General features: G+C 39.2%; 1 protein-coding gene across 1 annotated transcript; it reads right to left on the reverse strand.

Annotated features, from left to right (window-relative positions):
• Nucleotides 1–415: 415 nt before the first annotated feature.
• On the reverse strand, nt 416–2124 carry LOC147632336 (uncharacterized). Its single transcript, XM_086807159.1, has 3 exons — nt 1821–2124; nt 1032–1126; nt 416–884 (listed from the first exon to the last, which is right to left on the reverse strand). Exons 1-3 carry the CDS (start codon nt 1867–1869, stop codon nt 606–608), a joined length of 423 nt encoding a protein of 140 aa, XP_086663285.1. The 5' UTR covers nt 1870–2124; the 3' UTR covers nt 416–605.
• Nucleotides 2125–10939: the final 8815 nt, after the last annotated feature.

Below are 10939 nucleotides of genomic sequence, written 5' to 3' on the forward strand. Positions count from 1 at the left end.
TAGTGGGGGGTTAGTAAACTAGGGATCATTTATATATACCTAGATGAGTCCAGGAACATGCCCAAGGATCATTTATATGTTGTTCCACGTCTACCAAGCCTAACTAGTTAGTTGGAGGAGTAACGGTACACACCTTAACATTCTTTATGAGTATGAACTATATCAGTCCTGAAATGTCAGGTTATATGTTCTCTTATCCCATATAAATGATAAAAAAAATCCTCAAGACAGAAAATGATCAACTGTTAAACTTGAGGACAAGAGAGAATATAACTGCACAGCCTCTGGAAAAGAAGGCAGAAATGACAGTTCCGTATATATACATGACAGCTAGCTGCAAACATTTGAGACGAACTTAAACCTTTTTCGGTAGCAGCTACAACAATTAGAACTCAAGAGCACGCTCTTATGAATAGATGAAAAAACATTAACCATAATTAGTTTACAAGCAAAACAAATACCCATAATAATAGTTCCAAAATCAACTAAACAGTGCCTATATTAAAGGCCAATTTTGTACTTAGTCAGCCAAATATATGACAAGATGGCTACAACAATTAAACTATACTCACACCCAAACACTAAGTTTGTACCAAATACTCCCTTCAGGTGAAACGCTCAAACTGGCTCTCGTGACAATGAGGATCGAGCCAATCACTTTGAGTTCCTCTTGGGCTCTGGAAATTGCTCTTGCTGCCCATTAGGTCACGGATGGCGTCCACTTTGTTCTCCCGCCCCAGGGCAAAACCTTTCTTCTCTGCATCTTTCAGCTTCTGCTTCCGCTTGTTCTTTTTCCCACTGGCAGTGTTCAGCTCCTGCTGCTTCAATTGAGATGGGGGAGCTCCATGGGGCCCAAGGTAAATAGTGCCAATTTCAGCTTTCTCCTGCACACATAGGATTCTCATATTCAGGTCCCTACATTCGACCCTTTACTAGAAAGAAGCTGGTGGCAATAGAGTGACCCAATAACCTTGGAACTTACAGGCAAACCTGCAATTAAAAAACTATATAACCATGTAGAAATAGTTTACCTTGTGAAAGGTTGCTTTCTTCAACCCGTTCAGTTCTTCTTTTGACGAGTCTTCCTTGTCTAGTTTTAGGCTTGGAATCTTGAAATCATCGGCATCTGCAAAAAGCACATCAGAAAGCAGAAAATCAAAGGGAAAAGTAGTCCCCATACCTAACCCTTGGGGTTCCCTCATTGCCTACTCCATTAATGATACTGGGTCACAATAACAAACAATGGAGAGACATCATGTCTATGAATCTGTCTATGGATCTGATCTACCACAGTAGAAAACCCACCCAAATCAGATTGAAGAAGGAAACACAATGGTATCCAAAGCCCTGGCTTTGAAAGAACCTCATTTCCAGAACGCAAGCTCTAGCATACCAAACAAGGGATCCATAAGAAAGACATACTCGTCACACTGCCTTACAGCGGAACAAATGTAGCAAAAAGAGCAGAAACAGTAGCTACAGAAAGTATCAGGAAGCAGGTTCGTGGACAAAACCCTGTAACAGAGACTTATCAACATTTTGTTGGGAGACTGAAAAAATACACTGATAGCCATGCCCCAATCTCGCGGCTAGAACCAATATCTAGCAGCGGGCTCCATGCTTCAAGAAGCAGACCGAATAACGAAACCGCGGGATTAGAACTGCACCATAGCAGAAATCCTAACTTGGAGACTCAATCCAGTTTCGATCTACTCCATGACCGAAGCCCTAATTTGCAAAGAGCACAAATATATATATATATGTATATATATATATATATATATATAGAGAGAGAGAGAGAGAGAGAGAGAGATACTTACCCCAATCTTGCTCGAGGGGAGTGTCAGGAACCTTCTTAGGAGGATCCATGGTGCTCTTCGGCGGAGGTGAAGCTCATGGAGGTTGCTAAGGAGGCGTTCCTGTGCGGCACGCCCAAAGTAATTGCTCTATGCTAGATGAGCCTGTGTGTGTGTGTGTGTGTGTGTGTGTGTGTGTCCGGACTGATGAAATCCTCTGCTATCCCACCTGAGAAACAACAAAAGCAGAACGAAGGACCAGAAAAACACTCTCTTCAGAGGAAAGTCGAAGAGAGACGATGATGACGACGGATGGCGTTTGTGTGATGATGAAACCCTTCCGTTGCCACGAAATAAAAGCAACCCGTTTGTGGCACCCCACGGGGGAATTGTGACCTTTAGATCCTCTCGAATCCACGATCCAGGACCACACCACGTCAAACTCGATCGACCGTTAGGGTTTCGTAATGCACCTAAATATATGCATATATATAATATATAGATATATTATGTATACATATACGTTTTATATATATATATATATATGTGTAAGCTCAATGTTATATATATAAGCTAATTGCTCATCTCTCTTTGCTTCTCCTACTCCAACATTCCATCAACATGTTTTTTTTAATAAAGAGAAAATTGCTATGAAAGCAAAATCATGATTGAATTCCTTTGAGTGTGAAAATTTGCTTAGCCAACAATCTGTTGAAAAAAATGAGACAAAAATTTATGATCTTGGTGGCTCAAAGCATCCCTAGAGCAACTAGATGCAAATCATGAGATGAAAAGTGGATGTGTGTGTGTGTTCTAATGTACTATTTGTCTCACTAACAAGTGAATGACACCTTGACCAACCCTATACACAAAATAGCAAATTTCAATTTCAAGTGAATGACACCTTGACCAACCCTATACACAAAATAGCAAATTTCAATTTCAATTAATCCAATAAAGTAGTGAATTCGTAACATGGTGTGAAGAAAAAGCAAATTTGGGCACAATTCACATGTTGTGTTACATATCAAAGAAACAATGAGAAAGTTACCACCACAGTGATAACCATCCTAGGAGTTTATGAGTTTTGTATAGATAAATGTGTCCATGCCAATTGTTAGCAATACCAACCATCAGCTATACACTCCATAAAGCCAAGAGGTTAGGACTTTTACCTGCCACCATCCCAAAAACAACACAAGTTAGTACATAAAAGTTGTTAGAGGGGAAGAAAAAAGCTAGCACTGGGTTGCTATATTAAGAGACACTAGGCATTAAAAGACTAGCTACACCAAGATCAATTTATCTGTTCATGGTAACTAGTAGTAGCAATGTAGGATAAAAACATGAGGATAGCATAGAAGAAGAGCACAAAAATGATGAGTCATTATACAATAATGAGTATATAAGAATCGGAGAAAAACGTATAAAATAACTTGGACTTTTGCCTTTTAACGTGAAAGAACATGGCGGATGGTTGCCTTTTGACATGAGATCGGCTCTTTGACGTTAAGTTATGTTCAAGTCAAGATCTTACCTTATCATGTGTTGTTAGGTCTTGCATTCAACCCGTAATAAGGGGATGGACACGAAGAAGCTTTTTTTGATAACCAATATCTCTCTATACCCTCTATTACCCATGTCCTCTCTCTCTTCTCCCCTCCTCCTCCCTCCTCCCAGCCCAACCCTTCATTCTTCTCTCTCTCTCTCTCTCTCTCTCTCTCTCTCTCTCTCTCTCTCTCTCTCTCTCTCTCTCTCTCTCTCTCTCTCTCCCCTTCATTCCTCTCTCCCTCCTCTCTCTCTCTCTCTCTCTCTCTCTCTCTCTCTCTCTCTCTCTCTCTCTCTCTCTCTCTCTCTCTCTCTCTCTCATAATTCTCTCTCTTATACACACCAATTGCATTAAACAATAATCGATCTCTCTTACTTAGATACACACATTATCTCTCTCCCTCTCTTGCACACGTGCTCACACACACACTCTTTGTTTCATAAAGTGGCAACTATTAGCATATATGTGGAACTCATTTATTTAAAACAAATATTGAGTCATACAAATCTTATTACATATGTAGTGTTTTAAAAACTTTCTAGTAATGACTCTCCTTTATTTCACTATGGTTCTACTTGTTTTTCTTCCACCTTTTTTCCAACCTCCTGTTGAAGGACGGTTTCTTATTGTGCAGGCCAAGTCCCTATTTTGCACTGCTCAATTTCATATTTCATTGATAAGGGCCTTCTTCTTCAAATGGCCCTTCTCTAATTTTATCCCACAAAGGATTGCAATGCTAAAGTCTGCTTCATGCGATCCAAGATTTCCTGATCATTTTGTTTCTTGTCTTTCATCTGCACCTTCATCTTAGATAAGATCATAGAGATGGCCAATTTGAGGGTTATCATGCTATTGGAGCTGGATATGATGATTAGGGGTTTGAGATTAGAGTTAGAGTAAGATGGCCAGGGGATATAAAAGGAGGCCAAGAGCACAAGAGATAATGTGAGAGGGATACTGACAAGAGTAAATTAAAATTAGAGGGGGACATGGAAGGACGAAGAGATAAGAAGAGATTATGAGAGAGAGAGAGAGAGAGGGGGGTGCACCTTCATAGAGACCATGCATTAAAAAGTAATGCATGAACTTATTATTCCAAAGGTTGTATCATTGTATATTCACACACACACACACACACACACAGGGTGCACTCATTATTCCAAAGGGTATAACATTGTAGAGACGATGCAACTGGGCAGGATGGTTAGAGGTTTGACAGTACATTTGGGGTCATATCATTATAGAGAGAGAGAGAGAGAGAGAGAGAGAGAGAGAGAGAGAGAGAGAGAGAGAGATTCCAAAGGTTATATTATTCTAGAAACCATGCATGAAAAAGTGTCCACAAAAGTTTGTAAAACATACAAACAATAGAAAAATAATTAGTGTCATTTGCTGCCACCCATCTACATAATAGTTAAAGCTCAGCTAATTCATTCCTTTATATGAATCAAAATATATAGTGTCCTTGTCATTTATACTATCCTTGATATTCCTTCTCCCACTCGTGCCATTAAAAGTGAACATTGTGTATATTTATATAGCACACACACTCTCTCTCCAATATTATCCTAAATAGTTCTTCTTCTTGTTCTCTCTCTCTCTCTCTCTCTCTCTCTCTCTCTCTCTCTCTCTCTCTCTCTCTCTCTCTCTCTCTCTCTCTCTAGTTCAAAATAATATGATATAAATGGGTATTCTCAAAATTTTATTATAGTTTACACGTCAGCCTAGCATTACAATGGATGGCCAAAAAGACGTAAACATTGGTTGACCTATGGCCAGGCAATATCCTTACAAGGTCTTCCTTTTTGAGCTAGGAATCGTGTATGAACATATTGTTGTGGGCATCAACATTAAAGACTTGCAGGTACATGAATTACAAGTGCTTGCATGCTATGAATGCATGTCCCCTAGTTGCCCAAATTGAAAAGTCTTAGCAAGTGTAACGGGGATGTTTTGTAATAATGACTTTGCAACAATGACATAATCTTTCATCTCTAATGGCAAAATTGTTGTGTCTCCATTACAAATATCTCATGCTCCAATTTCTTTATCGCCCTTTGAGCCACAATTATGCAGGAGAATGACAAGGTGTGGTTAATCCTCTTTGTTGTAACATCTGTCACCCTGCTCCGATACCTTGTTGTTGGTTGTTTATCACCCTTTCAACCACAATTATGTAGGACAATGGCAAGGTGTGGTTAATCCTCTTTGTTGTAACATCCGACACCCTCCTCTGATACCTTGTTGTTGTTTGCAATCATCTAGCATCTTGCTCCCTTGCATTGTCTTCCATTTCCAACATGAATCCTACCCTCCCTAGTGTAGCTACCTATGTCTTTGTTAGATTAGTTCACTTTGTAACTAGCCACACAGACGGTGGCCTCTCTAGAGGAGCAACATTTATGATTGCTATGCATGTATGTGGCATGACATGATGATATTCGGGCTCCATTGGAACACCAGCTGGCCATGACAAAGCACTAGATTGTGTTGGGCTCATGGGTACTGGGGGAGATATGGTGTCTCCACATCCATCTGCTGCTCCCGTCGAGCAATCACACTAACCTTAGCCCTGAAAAACTGGTTACCCAAATCATCATGCACAGCGGCAAGTGGGTGCAAGACATGAACTAAGGCACACCTCGTCGCTCTCCGCACTGATGCAATGTCGTTGTAGTGTCCTGTGTGCTCTAGCCATGATCTCAGTACCAGCAAAGCAATCTATTACTGCATCCCCATGATCGATGAACGTCCTGAGTAACCACCTGCCATAGTACAAGCTCACAATTAGCATATGTACAAATGGACGACAATGTTGAAGACAATGACTATATAACAATTTCACTACTTGAATTGTGCTTTATTTACCTTACGAAAGGCTTGCTAAGCTTAACAGTATATCGAATGGGATTCTCGTCTACATCCAACTGGTATGGGAGGTTTCCTTCTGCGCTTTCGGCTCCAAGAAGATATCGTCGCCCATCTCAAAACCTAAACAATCAGCAAATACCTCACCTCCTTGCCTGGCATACTTTGGACGACTGGATGTGCTCTCACTGGGGTGCGTGAACATACCGATGACCAAAGTAGACACCTACATGCACACACTAGTAAGTACGTTATGGAGGAGGGAAATCATTGAGCTTCACTTTGATAAAAACCAAAGAATCCTGCACTCACCTCTTCTTGGCCATCTTCTGACATGACATACAGATATCGCGGGATGCGCAAGAACAAAGTCCTTCGCAATGTGAAGTTCCAAGTTACTGCCTCCTGCATAGTAATCCCCAGGTGCTCCGCACGTAGAGTGCACACCATAGTGCCATTGGCTTGTAGGAACTCTATAACAAGCACAAAAGCAAACTCCACAAGTACCTCCCTAAAAACATTCCATCGAGGAACCACAAAATTGCCCTTGTGGAGACAGAGATCTATAGGAAAATCAGCCCACACCAAGCGTAGGCCTCCAAGGCTATCAAAGGCGTCCTTCTCCACCTCGTCATCAGAGATCCCATGAATCATTGCAATACTTTAAGATTCCTAGAACAACAAAGCATATAAGGGGAGTGCAAACACTATAATGACAATGAATGGAGAGAGTCACTAGCACGCCTGAGAGATTGTACTTGTGTTTTTGCTTTCTGAAAAGAGCGAGACGGAGGTGATCAATGTTAGAGTTAAAAACTAAGTGCAAGGAGTCCACCACAATGGGACGATAGTCTTCATTTACGCAACACCAAAAACATGTTCTGTGCGTTGATGAATAAATGATCTAATGAAAGTTCAAACATGTTAAGTTCACTTACTAGATCCCAAGAGGTCTGCCTCGTCATCTTTTAAACTATCCAACCCTTACTCTTGGGTCTCACCATGCAAAGGGGTCACCTGCTCTCCGCCTTGTGCGTGGGACTGTCGCTCATCTTCATGCTCATCATCCTTGGAATGGCTGTCCTCAGATTCCTCATCAAAGTCATCCCCTTCCCACTCTAGCCTGTGACCTTTTTTGGGATGATGGAGGCTCCTCAATTATGGATTTCTTACCCTTTTTCTTATCAGGGGCCAATTGTTGCTCGGTGGTAGGTTTCTTGCCTTGGCTACTACTGCATTTAACTAACATTAGAACTTTAAATTCTCAAAAAACAAGCTTCATACTTCATACAAATTAAATACTATACACAAGGAAATGTACTGTAAAACTGCTTTGCCTCCTCTAGAGGAAACTCCCCCTTTGGGTAGTCTAACTACCATGGGTAAAGTATCTATGTGTCCTTACCTCGAGGCTCATCAATCCACTCCTCGGGGCACAATCTTGTCTCCTCTACCTTAGACAGCACCCATGCATCTGAAGGGTGCTCGGGAATGTACTATAAAACTGATTTGCCTCCTCTAGAGGAAACTCTCCCTTTGGGTAGTCTAACCAACATGGGTAAAGTATCTATGTGTCCTTGCCCAGAGGCTAGTCAATCCACTCCTCGGGGAACAATCTTGTCTCCTCTACCTTAGACAGCACCCATGCATATGAAGGGTGATCGGGAATGTAGACCCGATCACGTACACTACTTCTCCACCACCTAATACACAAACATTAAAGAAGTTTAAGAAACCAATACAAGAGGCATGACAACTTCTCCACCATGCAAGGTGAAAAAAAGAGAGTTGTCATAATTTATACCTATATAAGAGGCGTCGTGCTGTGCACAGCAAGTGTGGTTGTTGGTTAGGATCCAAGGTAGCATGCATTTTTCCTTTCCACCTAACGAATGCCTTCTCAAAATGAAACTTCCTATAAGATTTCAAGGCATCCATGATACCTACTCCAAAGTCTAATGTGGCTCTCTCCTGCATGCCGGCTACTACAGGTGAGCCCACCTCTAGCTTCGCGTACAATTTTAGTGTGTAGTCAGTCAATTGGAACCAGTACACATGACGATGGATCCACATGAAGAACGCTCTATCGGATGTTAAAATCTACATGTCCCTCATAGCGAACTCGCCACTAGCCAATATGTCAAGCAGCCTACATTTCCTGCATTGTAAACAAGAATTAGGTTTCTACTTACTTTTTAAAAAAAATGTAATGCGTCGAGAGCTAGAGATCTTACTTGCCATTTGAAGCGTGTGCTCGAGCAATCTTTGCTAGTTTCGAAGTAGTGAATTTGCTAGCCTTTTCACCCCAGCCTTGGTATGAGATCACTTTTAAAAAAAACTCTTTCCCACAGTCGGGGTTGGCAATTTGTTCCTTAGATCTCACATGAACTGGAGCTCTGATACCAGAAAGAGAATGTGGGGGAGAGAGAGATCTTGAGTTCCTTGCAAGCAAACACACACACACAACAGAGTGCAAGACACAAGAGAGATGGATGGTTGAATTTTCTTCTATCTTCTTCTCTTCTCGACAACCATATATCTAAAATATAAGAGTACATACATAAAGGGAAAGTACTCTCCTACAACATACAAAGTCATTAATCTATAGTGTGAACCTAACTATATGAGCTAGCTCTATAACTATGCCATAACTCTAGTACTCCAAAGTGGTTATCACACTAGCATCATATCGACCATAATCTCACCAACCATACCAATGACATAAGTGTGGAAGCTATCACCCAGGCATGTCATCGATGTCTACCACCATAGCACTAGTTGAGCTTGATATCAGAAAACCTTTCTTCCCACAAGGACACTCACTCCTCTATACTCTCACACTCATAATCATAAGCATAAGAGGAACATGTACGAAGAATGAAGCTATCCCTCCTCTCAACTCTCTCTCTCTGTCTCACCATGGACACAAGAGAGCAAGGAGATAAGACTAGACTCAATTGGCACAAAGGGGGATTGTGTTTCATTATAAGTCTAAGATTCCTCCCTCCGGCTTTTGAGGTGTGCAGGTGTAAGAACCTCCCCTTCTGATCTTATGATTATTCCCCTCTTTGAAATAAAAGAAAGATCCTGTTTTACCCTGTTTTGACCTAGAGAGAGAAAATATTCTAGAGAGAGATTATTCAATTTTTAGATATTTTTGGATGAAAAAATATCTCTTCTTATTAAAATAAATTCCCCCGAAACAGAAGTTCAAAAAGATTTTCAGAAGGTGTATTAGAAATCAATTATAATGTGTTCAAAAAGCCCTAAGGATCCAAATTTTTGAAAAATTTTAGATTAAGGTTCTGAGGCCAATTAGATTAATCCAAATGTAGAGAGGGAGGAGATAAATTGAAGAAATAAAGAAAATCTCCCAAAAATGAGTAAATACTCACATAAGATGATGAAGAGTTGACTAAGGACAAGGATACTAATTAAAAAAGAAGAGATATTTAGAGAAATGATGCATTTTGACACCTCGGTGTTGTGAGGGAATTCCCCTCATAAAGGAGGTGCCTATTTCACATGTGTGGTTGAGTTTTAAACTCATAAATAATGAGATATTTTTATCTCTCCTCTCTCATGCTTCTTCAACTAGATCCAAAAAGTAAGCTAAATTGACCTAAAAATGGTCAAAAATTGACCAAACTGATCTGGAAAATTCTAGAATCAGTTTGCTTGGTTAGAGGCTCACTTTTTCCTATAAATGAAGCCTCCCCCTTTGTAAATGGACAATAGTGTTTTTATGCACTGTTACTCTACTTCTCCCCAGAGTCAAAAACTGTGAATTTATTAATAATTCATTAGTTTTTTGACCATTCCCTCTTCTAAAGAATTGGTGGCCACTCTTGTTGCAAACAAGAGTAGATCCCTCAAACCATCAAGCCAAAGAAAAGCTCTCAGAAATTCATGTAAGTTAGAAATCCTACTTTTTCTTATTCCTTTTAATGGTTTTCTAATTTTTGTTTTGTTTTAAAATGTAAAATGATGCTATGCCTTGCTGGAAAGGCTTTCCCCCTCTCTTCTTCTTAAATTCAGCCTTTCTTTATCCTAGATAAGTAATCTAATTGTTGGAATTAAACTTTTCATATTGTTTCTCTTTTAAAAGTGGAATTTGATTAGTTTAGAATGCTTTGAACCATTTGGGGATAATTTTTAAGTAACTTAAGAATAGAAAAAATTGAAAAATGGTCAGCCATACAAAGGAGGTTATGGCAAAATTTTCTTAAATTTTGTGAAATAAGTTTTATCTTTTACTATTCAAAAAGAGTAATCCCCATTGTTTGTGTATTCTAAAAGTGTTATTTTCATTCTATGCATAGAAAAATGCATAGTAAAAATATTTTTACTATAAAAGTGTTATTTCTATTAAAATTAAATTCTATGCATAGAAAGATGCATATTGAATTTTTTTAATTATAAAAGCGTTACTTTTGATTTTATGCATAGAATGATGCATAAAGAATTTATTTTTATTTAAAAAGAGTTATTCTCATCAACTTTGATTTTATGCATAGAAAGATGCATAAATAATTTATTTTTATTTCAAAAGAGTTATTCTCATCAATTTCGATTTTATGCATAGAAAGATGCATAAAGAATTTATTTTTATTTCAAAAGAGTTATTCTCATCAATTTTGATTTTATGCATAGAAAGATGTATAAAGGAATTTATTTTTATTTTATTTCGAAAGTGTTATTTTTCTTAAAATTAAATTTATGCATA

The sequence above is a fragment of the Cibotium barometz genome, chromosome 13, assembly GCF_041138505.1.
Source record: "Cibotium barometz isolate CiBa-2024 chromosome 13, ASM4113850v1, whole genome shotgun sequence".
Lineage (NCBI taxonomy): Eukaryota > Viridiplantae > Streptophyta > Polypodiopsida > Cyatheales > Cibotiaceae > Cibotium > Cibotium barometz.

What these genes read in the sequence shown, in the direction of transcription:
- LOC147632336 (XM_086807159.1), bottom strand. Translation starts at nt 1,869, where the DNA reads ATGGATCCTCCTAAGAAGGTTCCTGACACTCCCCTCGAGCAAGATTGG. An exon ending in TCCCCTCGAGCAAGATTGGG is followed by an intron (nt 1,127 to 1,820) that starts GTAAGTATCTCT and finishes TGCTTTTTGCAG; the next exon opens with ATGCCGATGATTTCAAGATT. An exon ending in AGAAAGCAACCTTTCACAAG is followed by an intron (nt 885 to 1,031) that starts GTAAACTATTTC and finishes CTATGTGTGCAG; the next exon opens with GAGAAAGCTGAAATTGGCAC.